The 14,914-nt window shown below is 40.7% G+C and overlaps 1 protein-coding gene across 7 annotated transcripts in view; it reads left to right on the top strand.

The window, feature by feature from the left end:
* Positions 1–14,914, top strand: part of ANKRD44 (ankyrin repeat domain 44) — a 334,769-nt gene that overhangs the window by 114,692 nt on the left and 205,163 nt on the right. For all 7 annotated transcript variants that reach the window (XM_023591719.3, XM_023591720.3, XM_023591722.3 and 4 more), the window contains exon 2: positions 8,068–8,151. In XM_023591719.3, the coding sequence (XP_023447487.1) occupies positions 8,068–8,151 (84 nt within the window). The remainder of the gene's footprint in view (positions 1–8,067; positions 8,152–14,914) is intronic.

Raw genomic sequence — 14,914 nt, forward strand, 5'->3', positions numbered from 1 at the left:
TCCTTTATGGCCATTGGGAGATCATAAAGGAAGAGTATAGCTGTGTATGTTTACAATAACCTAAAATAGTAAAATTACTACCCTAAATTTCATAAAGTACACATGAGTATATTGTGCACTTTGATGAGTCCTAGAGAGATGATGTATTGTTTAGGTGAGTTGCTGTTTTGTTTCTATAATTAGAAACCTAAGCACCAGAGAGGCTATGTGACGTTTTTGACGTTGTCCAGTATAACGAAGGCCCAGGCAGGCTCAATTTGATGTTTGCTCCCTTATACTGTGAATGTTTCTCTCCTGGTATGATGGCCACTCTACTTTGCCTTAGAGGTGGGAGTTGAGTTGGATTATAATCCTGGCTCTGTTTGTTCGCTCTGTAATTTTTAAGGAAATCTCCCCACATCTCTTACTTTTCCCTTTGCAGGATGGACATAAGTGTAATTGTCTATGAAGGTTTTTGAACTTGTTAACACAAAGTGGACAAGAGTCAATATTTTCATTGGGTGCTTACTAGGAGTCTGGCCTGAGCAAGAGATGCCGCATATATTATGCCATTTCTTTTTTTTTCTTTCTTTATTTTCTTTTAAATGTTACATTAAAAAAATATGAGGTCCCCATATACCCCCCAGCCCACCCACACCACCTCTCCCACATCAACAAACTCTTCCATCATTGTGGCACATCCACTGCACCCGGTGAATACATTCTGGAGAACCGCTGCAGCACATGGACAGTGGTCCACGTTGTAGTCTACACTCTCTCCCAGTCCAGCCAGTATGCCACTACAGGACACACAACGTCCAGCATCTGTCCCTGCAGCACCACCTAGGACAACTCCAAATCCTGAAAATGATGCCACACCATATCTCTTTTTCCCTCTCCTGACCATCAGCCACCGTGGCCACACTCTCCACATCACTACTACAGTTTCTTCCCTTACTAATCACAATAGTTCCCCAGCAGAACACCAGTAAGTCCACTCTAATCCATACCCTATTCCTCCATCTTGTGGACCTGGGATTGGCTATGTCCAGTCCCCCTCTACATCAAGAGGGGGTTTAGATTCCACATGGATGCTGGATGCAATTCTCCTGCTTGCAGCTGTAGGCACTCTTGGCTCCCTAGTGTGGTGGTTGACTCTCTTCACCTCCCTGTCAGCTGGCCAGGGTAAGTCCAAGAAACCAGAGGGTAGGAGCTGCAAGTCTGCTGAGGCCCAGGGCCTGGCCGTCACATGGACAGTTCAGAGATTCAGGTCTCCTGAGTATACACCAACCCAAACGCCAACTACAGGTCTGGTAAAAGTAACAGGAGAGGCTTGTGTTGAAAGGTTATATCTGAGTCCAACTCCATCACACTAAGGAACACACACTCCAAAGTAGGGCCAACTGACATGGCCCTGAACTCCAGAGCCATCTGCCTTGACCATAGAATTTGTGGGTCGCTGCAGCCCTCAGGAGAACCAGCACCTGGGTTTCCATCTACCCTGCTGAGGCATGCATAAGCATCACCCCTTGATGACCTCCCAGCTCTTTTTTGGAGACTCATAGCCATATAAACTTATTTGTCCTTTCCATTTCCCCCTTTTATCGAAGGTCAAAATGCAGTTTTTAACACCTGATATTACATGTAGGCTGAGATATTCTGCTGGTCTGAGTTGACCTCTTTGTTCATGGTCTTTTTGTAGTTACATCATCAGCTGTTGCTTGGTAGTAATCCCTCAGTGCCAGGGAGGCTCATCCCCGGGAGTCATGTCCTATGCTGGGGGAAAGGCAATGCATCTACATGCTTAGGTTGGCTTAGAGAGTGATATTATGCCATTTCTTAAATACATCTGATACAATGGTAGGTATAACCCCACTTTATAGATGAGGAAACTATGACTCAGAGAACTTAAGTCCCTTCACTAAATGCAATGAATGTGCCACAATGATCAAAGAGGTTGTTGATGTGGGAGGAGTGGGTGGGGTGGGGGGTCGGGTATGTGGGAACGTCTTATATTTTATATTTTTTAATGTAACATTTTTTGTGATCTATGTATCTTAAAAAAAAAAAAAAGAACTTAAGTCCCAATTAGTGAGCAGAAGAACTGGGATTTAATTCCAGGCATTAATCTTACTTTAGAAAAAAATAGAGCAATCACAGGTCAGTAAAAATCAACATTGCTTCCAGATTGCGTTTTAACCAGTACTGTTGTTTCATCATTTCCTGTTATTTAACCTTTGTAAGTCACTAAGGGCAAAGTTGACATGGCTGAGTTGTATTTTTTCTTGGGTTATCAATCCTCTGGTGAAGATGTTAATGAATAGTATTAAAGAGCAGAGAAATAGCCATAGAAGATCTCAGGAAAGGAAGGAGCAGCAATGCATGTGAATATTCCAAAAACTGGATAATCAGTCTTTGAATTAACTATTTCATAGCCAATGACATAGTCTTTGTCATTTTGGAATATAATAGATAAAATTATTTTCTCATTTTCTGATTAAATGTAGTTCTTTTTTCATATTGTTTAGGTATAGAATTTTAGTAGACAGTATAGCTAACACTTAGGATTTTATGCTTTTCTGTGTCTATTAATGATTGAAAATATTTTAGATGTTGACTCTACAGCATAGACTGTAGGAGACATTTTCAGACATGTAGTCCTGCTTCACACCCTGATTTTTAAAAAAATGTTTATGAGGACCTCATTGTATTTTATGTAGTTGTCATGGTACTTAAGGGAAACAGATTTTGATTTTATGATCATCCATTATTTTTCTGTGATGGAGCGAATGTCTCCCCAAATGAAGATTGATCTATATTAAGGAAGCATTATGGCATCCTTTCAGTAGATCACATGGCACGACCCAGATGAGTATAGTTAGCAAGTTTTGTCCATTAAATATAGTGACTCAAACACATTTTTGTTATCCTTTTGCAAAAATCTAAGTGCTAGCAGTCTCGTGCAAAAACCAGTTGTTACCTAATGAAGTGTTTGATTGTTCCTATAAGTTGATGGTTTCCTATGGCCAGATGATTGCTGCATCAGCTATTAGCCACCAATATTATGCTTCCATATCACCTTAATGACCTCCCACACTCAGAATGCTTAAGTATGGGCAGATATTTTGGAATATCTTTTTATTTTTCCTCTTGGATTTTGATCGATTCCCAAGCCCCACTCTTGATTAGAATATAAGTTGTTTTCTTTTAGCTTTGGAGTCTTTAATTATCCAAACTCATCAGAAAAAGACAAGCAGCACACCAGGAATTTGGAACTAAATTCTGAAGCATCTTCTGGATGCTTCTTGGGCCTTTCACCATTGATGGTAGTTACTGATATATCACTTTGCTTTTCTTCCAATGCCAATTCATTAGTAAGGAACATGCAGCTCTGATGAAGGGAAAGTGTACTATGCAGTGATTTTAGGATAAAGGTGGTTTTGTTGTTTTGGGGGGTGGTCGTGTCAGGAGGGACCAGTGGCCTCATTGCAGGATGAAGTAGATACTCGAAGCCAGCTGAGCTGTCTCCTTAGAACTCAACAAGTGATGGGCTTTATTATTAAACTGATGTCCATGTCTGATGCTGCCAGCAGCATTTTTTAGTGGGCTTGAGGAAATAATTGAATGGGGTTTGCAAATGATGAAAAGGATACTTTAAAACCTGTTTTAGATAACTTTATTCTTATTTCCTTAAAACCAGGACCCCCAGGGATTAATAGGAGAGGATTTTCTTTTCCTCTGATGTTCATAATGAGTGTTTGTTTATTACTAAGAACTCTTTTGGAAGCTTGAGGTTTTTTTGTCTTGAATAAAGTGGTTCCTTTAACTACCTTCCCTTAATTACACTTCCTGCACATTTACTCTTATCTCCCAGGTAACAAATTACTGTCTTGCTCCCCCTAGTGGAACTGTAACTCTACCTCAAAGTTTAAGAATATAGTTATCTGTACATTTTTGATTAAGCGTCTTATTTTTGGAAATTGTTTTCGAAGTGTGAGGGTAAAAAAAAATATTGCATTGAATGAGCTGATAGAGCTTATTGGGTAGAGAAAGTGACTTTCTGCTGATAAGTCTTAGGCAAGGTTAAAGAAAAAGCTGCCAAATTCAAGGGACCTCTCTGCTGTGCATTTCTGTCTTAAAGGAGACAAGTGTCATCAGCCTGGCAGATAGTCACCTTAGAAGGCAGTAGTCAACACTCCTGGTAAAGATGGTAGGGGGCTGGTAGTTGGTGATACCAAAAAGATAAGGACAGGTCACTCCTGAATAACGAATCCCACTTGTGCCAGTAGTAAAGTAGACTCAGGGGATACCGTCTGCCTTCTGAATCTACCTCAGGTACTGTGCCTGTAACCACAGTATGTGACAATTAGTTTTAGTTTATAGCTACTTAACTTGCTTAGGAAATTCAAGCAATTGAAGCTGAAATAACTGCATACCTCTCTTAAGAACTTAAATTTCTTTAGGGAATGAGGATCAATGATTTCAAGGCATTTGAATCTTTTTTTTCAACTACAATTTTTCTTTCACAGCTTTGATCCTTGCTATGATTTTGTATCTATTCAGTTATACTCACATACACACAACACATTAAATCCCTCCTATTTAGTAAGTATTTCAGCTAGTGCTGAAATGTGTGAAACCTCAAAAAGAACATAGCTGCCGAGACTTAGCATGCTGTTTCTTTCTTTCTTTCTTTTTTTTTTTCAAAGGTAATCCTTTGCTAAATAGCCTTATCAGGATTAAGGTCAAAGATGAAAAAGTTATAATGGCAGCCAAATTATTGGTTAATGGAGCAAGTCTTTGATACTTATGAGTGAGACTATTATGATTAGAATTTTCCGCCTTTCTTAAAATCATGTAACAGAGACAGTCTTTAGATATGTCTTTTTCCAAATACTTATTCTCAGGTTAAGTGTTTACCTGGGGAGAAATAAAACAGCAGAATATGATTCTGATTAACATCCTAACAAAAGGGAATTCCAAAGGACTCTTAAGCATGTTTGATTTGGGTGTGTGAAGAAAAAAGAAACACCTGTGATGTTTGTGTTTGTGTGTTTAGGAGGTACTGGGGATCGAACCTGGGACCTTGTACATAGGAAGCAAGTGCTCAACCACTGAACTACATCCGCTTCTGACAATGTTTTAAAATAAATACTGCTTGCTCAAGAAGTCACGGTCATTTTGTTCAAGAATTACATCCATTCATGTGCAAGCAATGTGTGCATCTGTGAAGTTCTGGTTTGGGTTTCCATGATGGTTGGATACAACTGGGGCTAGAGGTGTCTCTCTAGTGAGGCTTTGGGAAACAGATGCTTCTCTTTTCCACAGTGAGTGAATAGGTTTTATATGTGATCAGCATATACCTATGTGCATACACACATGAGTATAGATACATGCACATGTACATGTGCATATGAAGGCATGTACCTGTGGGTGTATGTAGGTATGTGTGTGACTAGAGCATAGAAAGAGTTACAATGATATCTCAGCTTCTTATTCCCAAGTGGATGCTGGAGATTCTGTGCATTGCCAGTACTCTACAAAGCAGCTTTTATCAGAGCTAGACCCAGGGGTGTTTGAGAATGTCTGCACATCACTCCTTCCTGGGAATTCTGTCAGTTTTCAAAGAAGTTTGAAGGAAGAAGGAGGCCCTGAGGTATTTTGGGAGGCCTGCACACTCTCCCTGCTGAGGGCTGTGCTGGCACCCCTCTCTGGCAACTTTTTCAGGGCGGCTCTCCTTGGAAACATACCAACCATAGGTCGGAACGTTCATCTTTCTTGAGAAGTGTGAGGGCTGTATGAATGCAACAGAATATCTCTACACATTCCTCTCACTCATGAGTGATGAAAGACTTTGCTCTCCTAGATGTGTTCCCTTAAAGGGACTCCTGGGATGGATTTGTTCCACAGAATCTTAACTTCACAACTCTTGATTGACTAAAATCTTGTCTGCCTCTGCCTCTATTTACTAACCTATGGTTGAGGGAATTTGTTGTTTGTTTTCTCTTTAAGGTTCAAAAAGGCAGAAATACGTACCAGTTCAACCATGAGCATGGCAGATAATTAGAGAATTATCAAACAGATAAACAAGATTCAGTATTTTTGCAGAAATGCTGAACTTGTGTCTGACTCTGAATTATCCGACATGGTCCTCACCACAGAGTAGATGTTACTGGGAGATTTGGTTAGCAGTAAGTCAGCAAGGGCTTGAAGGGAGCTACTTGTCTTTAGGCAGAACAACCCATTGAGACGGAACTAGTAGAAAACTTGTATTCTTTTCAAGACTTCTTTACTGATATGTAATTGTTGACAATTTGATAAACTATCTTGAACTGTACATTTCAGCAAGAAGGTAGAATTTAGAGAACATTTTGGGGGAAAAAAGATACAACTGCCCATTTCCTGGAATCTTTTGTGGCAGCGGGGGAAACTGGAGAAAATTCTTGGCGTGTTTAAATTTTTATCTTCAATTTTACATTTAACACATAGTGTTTCCTCAAAGAAGTTCATTATATTGGACTGATAATACTTATATTAGTCCCCCCCAAAAATAAACCCATCAAAGCCTGTAAGAAAAGCAACAGGAGGGTAAAAAAGAGACAAGAAGGCTTACAGGAAAAATGAGGTCTCAGATTCCCAAGTAAATAGCACAGGTAGATGATGGTGATGCTAATAATTTTACCTTAGGCCAGTGTTCACCAGTTCTTAAGAGATAAGTGGGCAGTTATTAAGCCTCTAGGTTCCCAGTCTCTTATCCTAGATGAACTAAATCAGAATCTCCAGAGAAGAGATCTGAGAATCTGGTATTAACAAACATCTCAGGTGATTCTTACGCTCAGACAAGTTTGGGAAACTGCCATTGTCTAATTGCCTACCAAGACTAAAGTATGTCCAAAAGTTTTGAGTGAGTGAGTGAGTGTGTGTATATGTTTTGAAAAAAATTGTCAAACATTTCATATAGGCATAGTTAAACATTTCTTAATGAAAACATCTGTTATTCGTGTAGGGTTGTATGGTTTACAGAGGGTTTCCAACATATTAACTTATTTGATCCTAACAACAATCCTAGGAGGAGCTAGGATAGCTATTATTATGCTCACCCCCCAGATTACACGTGGAAGATGGATAAGGCATAGAGCTGGCTCAGAACAGAACCCTTCACTATGTGGGGCAAAGCCCAATGTCAATGTCAGAACCTACCACTTTCCCTCTTTTACCCCACACTCCAGCCACCTGGTGATGACTGTAGTTTTGACCTATCATAGTCTCTCCATATCCACACGTTTGCACAACCTGTTCCCACTGCCCGGAAAGCCCTTCCTTCCCCATCTTCAAAGTCATACTCATTCATTAAGGTGCCTTCCATGAAGCCTTTCTGGATATACTCTTCTCCCCACCCTCCTGCCCACCCAAGCAAAGGTAGTTGCTCTTTCAGCTGTATTTCCATTACAGTTTATAAATCCTTCTACTGTATATTGGGGGTATTGTTTAATGTAGGTGAATTCCATAATAAGAGCTCAGTAACACCCTCTCCTTCCTCCCTACTCCCTCATTGTAGCCCTTACTTTAAATGGGCAATAGATGCAATCATGCCTAAAACAGTCGGTGCTTGTTGGCTAAAGCGATGGAAAGTGTGAGAGAATGGTTTCCAGGGTTTTCCAACCACTGACTGAGGAGGGCTCAGGTGGCCAGAAATGTGGAGATTAGCATCCTTTAAAATGGAATTGTTTGAGGCTACCAAGAACAGTTGTCTAGTAAGAGGTAGAAGCATGACTGGGGGCTGTATACACAAAGGCACTTATCTGCTGATTTCCTTGACAGGGAATTTAAGGGCCATTCAAGAATAACTATGGGTGATTTTCACTTTAGTTCACAGCCCCATGTTAGATGTAACCATCTGGCATGGCTCTCAGATGGTAGTATGCAAATACCTCCCCACAGAAGGCAGGGTCTGAGTCTTATATGTCTCTGTTGCCAACCGCTAGTTGCCGAAAAAACTTTTAGGGAACAAATCTTCTAGGAATCCTCATCTAAACGCAATCTAATGTGTATATTATAGTTCTAATTCCCATTCTTGTGTGTTTACAGCCTCCACTGGTCCAAGCGATCTTCAGCGGTGATCCAGAGGAGATACGGATGCTCATCCACAAAACCGAAGATGTAAACGCCCTGGTAAGAGAACTGCAGTTGATGGGACGGTTTTCCCTGCTCAGGACTGACTCTTCCCTGGGAAAGGGCCTCTTCATCTTCTCTGTACTGTAGGTCCCTTTTGGCATTCTGCTGAAGTCTTCAGACCACTTCTCAGAATATGGTTTTAAAATCCATGAAATACAATATAGGATTAGGAAGGAAAGCAATTATATTGAAATACAGTTTTTGAAACAGTAAAAATAAAATTTGTGATACGGTGATATACGTGTTTCTTTACTAACACGTGAATAACAAGATACAGCAGAAGATGTAATAATGACCATCATTTCAAAACACTGATGCTCATAATCAATATTTTAAGTTATGTGTAACAATTGTAATGTGACATGACCATATCTGTGGTTTCTACTGGTGACAGTCACAGGTACTGCTGATACTACTCTGGTTTGCTTCCTTCTTTCGTAATAGAAAGAAATGCTACATTTCAATTAGACATTATTAGAAATAAAGATGCAATAGTTTTCTTATCAAATGTCACGGACCTTGAAAGCCTGTGCCCTATAGCAGGGGTGGGCTAACTGGCCTGTTACCTATTTTTGTACAGGCCGCCTGCTAAGAATGCTTTTCACATTTTTAAATGGTTGGAAAAATAAAAAGAAGAGTAATATTTTGTGACATAAAAACTACATGAAATTCTCATTTTAGTGTTCATAACTAATGTTTTATTGGAAAACAGCCACACTCATTTGTTTATATACTGTCTATAACTACTTTTGTGTCATGACAGTAGAGTTGAGTAATTGCAACAGAGACTACATGTGGCCTAAGATATTTCCTATCTGTCCCATTACAGAAGAAGTTTGCTGACCCCTGTCCTAGAGAGTCCATGAACCTGGGGTCAATGGATGAATTAAATATGCTGAATACCCTCTGAAATGCTGTATAGTACTTACGTGTACTTGCACACACATACATTTTTCTGTGAAAAGGGTCAAGGCGTTACATCAGATTCTTAGAAGAATCTGTGACCCCCAGAAGACTAAGAACTACTGGATCTGGAAAGTCTTGAAACAAACCGAGCAAATTGCAATAAAGAAAGGTAGAAAGAGGTAGTCAATAATTTACCTTTTTAATAGTTTCTTAGACCTGGATTGAACAAGCAATTATGTGCAGTACATGCTACTAATTCTCTTAATGTAACTCAATGACCTAAATGTTCAAGCCCATCGGGGAGACTAGTCCTTGCTGAAGTTTCTAGTATTAAGTCAAAAGAACACAAAAGGCAAACACATCTTCTGTGTAAGAAGAGCTTTGCCATGGGGAAATAAATTATGTCTAAGGGTGTATCGCTATCCGGTCGGTTGAATGCTTCATTCAGAAGGCAGATCATTTGGTTCAGCGATTGTTCCGTGGCAATGCAGGTTTGCGTGGCTTTTTGAAAAAGCTTTTGGCAGCTTCTCCCCAGCTGGCACTGAAAACAACAGGACAATGTTTTGTGACATTTTTGCAAGGTAAGCACAGACAAGGTCAGGGATGGGCTCCTCCAGAAGCAACTGGGCATTTGTCCAGGATCTGGGGCATGACCTGTATTTCTGAGAGGAGGCCAGGCAAGCAAGCTCACTGTCCAGAGTTCTGACATCACTGGAATTTGCTGCGCCTGTTTGTGGCTTTGTGGCCCAAGCCCAGGCAAGTCCAAGGCAAGGTTGGTATCTTTTGCTGGTGATTGTAAGAACACAGAACTTTTGTTCAGAGTCACATACACAAGAAAGATTGCATTGGCCTCTGGATGGCCTTTATTTCTCAGTAACAAACTGTTACTGGCTAGTAAAGGTTAGGAGAGTTTTACTTTAGATGTAATCCAACTATGTTACTGAATTAGTTAGGTAGGCTAATTACTGTAACACATAGACCTCTAATTGTATGATGCCTAAACGTAGGAACATTTATTTCCCTTATGAACAGGTTAGAGTGGCAGTCCTCCTCCACATAGGGTCCCACTCGTTGACATCTGGCTTCCAAGATCACCCTGGGGCATATCACCAGTCCAGCCAGCCAGAAGGGAAAAAAACGTGGAGGGAAAGTGTCGGGGGGTTTTAATGGGCCAGCTTGGACATGACATAGTTCATCTTCTCTCATGGTCTCTTGACTATAACTCAGGTACAGACCCACAGGGAACCACAGGGATGCTGGGAAATTAGGCCAGCTGTGTGCCCCCAAAGTGTTGTTGAATATAGATTTATTCTTTAGGGGATACCAGGGATTGAACCCAGGGCCTTATATGTGGGAAACAGATGCTCAACCACTGAGCTACAACCACTTTTTTTTTTTAAAGGAGGTACCTGGGATTGGACCCGGGACCTCAAGAAGCAGGCACTCAATCACTGAGCTATACCCCTTCCCGGTGAACAAAGATTTGTGGTTGGTAGTTTTCAATCTTAGTCATACCAATTTCTTACAGAATTCCAGGGAATCAAATGATACTACTTACTTTTTGTGAAATATTTTATTCATTTAACAGTTATTTAATGAGTTCCCAACTCCGTGCTAAGTGCTAGGGATACAGCAGTGAGAAGACAGATCTTTCCTGCATGGTGGGCTTGTAAGATGGCAAAGAAGGCATCAAGTGGGAAATCTCCTTGAATTTTTGAAAAGGAAAATCCGGGATACTATGTAGAGACCTAGGTTAATCAGCAGTGTCTGGGGGGGAGAGAGGGACTTTCTGATGAAGCAATGTACAGACACCTGGGGGATAAATACGAATTTGTTTTGTATTTGTGGGTTGTTGGATGTGTGAGAGCAAGGAAGAGTAGGGATGAAGAGAGGGAGAGCAATAAATGAATGGTAAGTAAATGGGTGGTTGAATGAACAAATGAGCCAGCACAGGGAGGGCCTGAGTTCCTTAGGTGGGTCCTATGGCTAATCAGCATTCAGTCCCTTTCCTTGCATTCTCTCTCTTCTGGCTCTTCTTCCACACACCCCTTCCCTTCCTCAGGTGAGTACAAAAAAGATCATCTGATCAGCCACCTTCTCATCGGGCTTGTTGGAGAGAGTGAGTGGTCTTCTTAATGCCATGCCTTCCTTTTCCTAATACTCCTTGGGGATCAGTCACATTGACTATTATGTTGGGGATGAATTAGGTTGTTTGGGGAAGTGGTTAACAAAGGGGTTAGGGAAATGGAAGACAAATAAGGATTAGAAATCTAAGCCTGGAGACTCATTTCTCAAGGGAAATGAGGCTGCTAACCAGAACATTTAAATATCAAGGAAAGGAAATAAGTAAAGGAGCCACCTGGTACTTGGATGACAACATCGGTCTTCTTCCCAACTCACCCTTTGCTTTTCTCTCTTCATCCCACTTATTTATTTTCTGTCCAAGATCCCTGTTTTTTTGTCTTCCTTTTTCTTCCTGAGCTCTTCTGTTTTTTGCTCGATCATATGCTTAATGGTATAAATATCCTTTGATTCACTGATTCTTATCTAGAATTCAGTCTCATTCAACTTGGCTTCTTTGTGTTTTTCCAAACATTATTTCCCAATTATAGCATTCATGAACCCTATGCTTCAACCAAACCAAATTGCTCAACCCATTGGCATTTACTCTATTTTCTCTTCCTTTCTCTAATTTCTCCTCTTGTTTGAATCCCACCTTCAAGACCCACTACTTCCTCCACAGAGCTATCCTGATTCTCCCTTTCTGCTGCCTTCTCTGCCACCTCCCCAACCCAGCCAAAGAAACCTACCTTTTCCCCTAACTGCCATTGTTCTTTGTTCTTCACTGATCATTTTCAACTTCCACTTGAGTTATTTATTTCTCTTGTGAGACTATGTGCTTGATGACACGGTCACTATCTCATTCATTCTCATTTGCTCAACTGCCCAGCCCATTCCTTGCAAAGTTGAGTGAATGGCTCAAACCCCATATTGCTTATTTGAGGCAATCTGTGGTGGCCTATATTTCATCTCTCTCAATGAGGACTAGTTGCTGAACAGAGTCTGACTTAGTGCCCCTCAGTTGTCAGTCATATGATTGGAATGTTCTCTTTGTAAGATTGAAAAGCTGTAGATTGATTTGAGGAGCCACTAGTAAGAAAAGATATTCCGGGGCTTTTCATGGACTCTTTGGCTAGTGGTGTGCCAGGACCTGGAAATGCAGGATAATAGTTGTATGTTCTTTAAGTTGACCTAGATGTAGCTGATAACTAGAAAGGTTTTAGAAGTCTCCATCAGACTAACCAAAAAGAGCTCAGGGTACAGAATGCATATGAACTAAAAATGAATGCAGGGGAAGCATATTTGGCTCAACTGACAGAGGTCCGTCTACCACATAGGAGGTCCAGGGTTCAAACCCAGGGCCTCCTGACCCATGTGGTGAGCTGGCCCACATGCAGTGCTGATGTGTGCAAGGAGTGCCGTGCCATGCAGGGATGTCCCCTGCTTAGGAGAGCCCCATGCACAAGCAGTGTGCCCCTCAAGGAGAGCCGTCCTGTGTGAAAAAAGTGCAGCCTACCCAGGAGTGATACCGCACACAGGGAGAGCTGACGCAGCAAGATTATACAACAAAAAGAGACACAGATTCCCAGCAGTGCCGCTGACAAGCATGAAAGCAGAACATTCATTCTGTGTGAAGAACACACAGGGAATGGACACAGAGAGCAGACAATGGGAATGGGAGTGGAGGGGAGGGTAAGGGGAGAGAAATAAAAATAAATAAATAAATCTTTAAAAAAACATGTGAATGCAGGATTCTGAAAATAAAAATTTGAATTCAATAAAGGCATTGGGGGGATTATGTTATAACAACTTGACATCAACAGGACAATCTCACAAATAAATATGCCCATGCTACAGCAGGGAGGGAGACAAATTGGTACCTGCCAAATGGTGACAACAATGAGGTGACCATGCCCAGTGAGTCTGTCTGGTGATGTTTGGACTTGGAAAGGTCATGAGATTGTCCCCAGTAGTTCAAACACAGTCAAGTTAAAATAGACCTAGAATTACCATCGTGTCATGTGGTTATAAACTATAGAAAATAAGATTTCAGCTCAAAATACAAGAAATAACACTTTAATAGACAGTGCTATCTAATGAAGCAATGCGTTGCCTTGGTAGGTAATAAGCTCTCTTAAAGACCCCTAGGCTAGAGGTTCTAAAGTTGACCAGTAGATAACACATTTTCCCATCTTGTGCCCTTGGCAGACATCACCAATGGTCCATAACACTTTTTTCCCTTTGAGTCTTGTTGAGACCAAAATTTCTTCTCAAAACAGCACCATTAAATTGGAGTTGGCTTGCAAATTGAAACCTTCTTTCCATACATGGATTAGTGATGTTTAAAGTCTCTTATGACTTGAAAGACTACAATTCTAAGACTTGTAAATTCCACATGACAGCAAACCCATTTTATTTCTTTTATAAAGTATCTCTAACAGTTAAGAATCTATCTCCACAATACTATTATTATACTAAACAAAATTAACAATAATTCCTTAGTATCCATGTTCAATTTTATTTGTCCAATTGTCTAAAAAAATCTTTTTACAGTTAGATTCTCCCCAAGTTGCTTATCATAATCAGTCTATTTCATGCAACAAATAATTTTGTCAAGTTGTTAATGCTTATTATTTGCTCTAATAAAATTTGACCCAAGTGTACTGGTGCATGTGGGAATATAATAGAATAAATCTTGAGGTGAAAGCTAAGCTTATTTTGTCAAGGAAAGTGCAATGAAAAAGGGGAGAAAACCATTAAAATGGCAGTTCTTGACCGAGGACATTAATTCAGGTGGTAGTGGCCTTCTAGTCTCAAGAGCCAAGCAAGAAAAAAACCAAACAAACAAATAATACAGGGAAACAGATGTGGCTCAAGCAGTTTGGCTTCGGTCTACCATATGGGAGGTCCTGAGTTCACTTCCAGGGTCCTCCTGGTGAAGGTGAGCTGGCCCGTGTGGCGACCTGGCATGCGCAGCATACTGGCCTATGTAGAAAGCTGGCCCAAGTAGCAAGCTGGCACAACAAAAGAGACGAAGAGGAGAGACAATGAAAGATGCAACAAACCAGGGAGCTGAGGTGGCTCAAGCTATTGAGCACCTTTCTTCTACATTGGTGGCCCCAGGATCAGTTCCTGGTGCCTCCTAAAGAGATGAGAAGACAGCAGAGAGTACACAGTGAATGGACACAGAGAGGGGGTCAGCGAGCACGAACAACAAGGTGGGGGGAATAAATAGAACAAATCTTAAAAACAAACAAACAAGTAATAGTGGAACAGGTGTGGCTCAAAGGAATTGAATCCCTGCTTCCCATATGGGTGGTCCTGGGTTTGGTTCCTGGTGCCTCCTAAGGGAAATGGAAACAAACAGCAAGCAAAAACAAATGTGAAAACCAACTCAGGGGAACTGATGTGGTTCAGTTGTTGAGCGCTGGCTTGTCACATATGCAGTCCTGGATTTATTCCCGGGCCCCCGGTACCTCAAAACAAACCAGCAAAAACAACAGAAAACGAAACAAGTAATGAAAATAAAGATCCAAGTAAGAAAAAACCTGACTTTGTAAAATGAAGGCCTTTTTTTAAAAAAATAGGGCAAATTATCAATAGTAAGCTTGTAATTTGTTCCCGTGTGTGTGTGTGTGTGTGTATGTGCATGTTTATGTAGGGGAGTGGTATGGTTTCTTTTAAAAGTAGAATATATTATTTATTATTTTAATTACCCAGTAAGGCTCAAGTATGGCTCTGCTTAAAAAAACTGGAGAGATGCATTTCATGTCTACTCTAAATTTTTCTCAGC

The sequence above is a fragment of the Dasypus novemcinctus genome, chromosome 7, assembly GCF_030445035.2.
Source record: "Dasypus novemcinctus isolate mDasNov1 chromosome 7, mDasNov1.1.hap2, whole genome shotgun sequence".
NCBI classification, from domain to species: domain Eukaryota; kingdom Metazoa; phylum Chordata; class Mammalia; order Cingulata; family Dasypodidae; genus Dasypus; species Dasypus novemcinctus.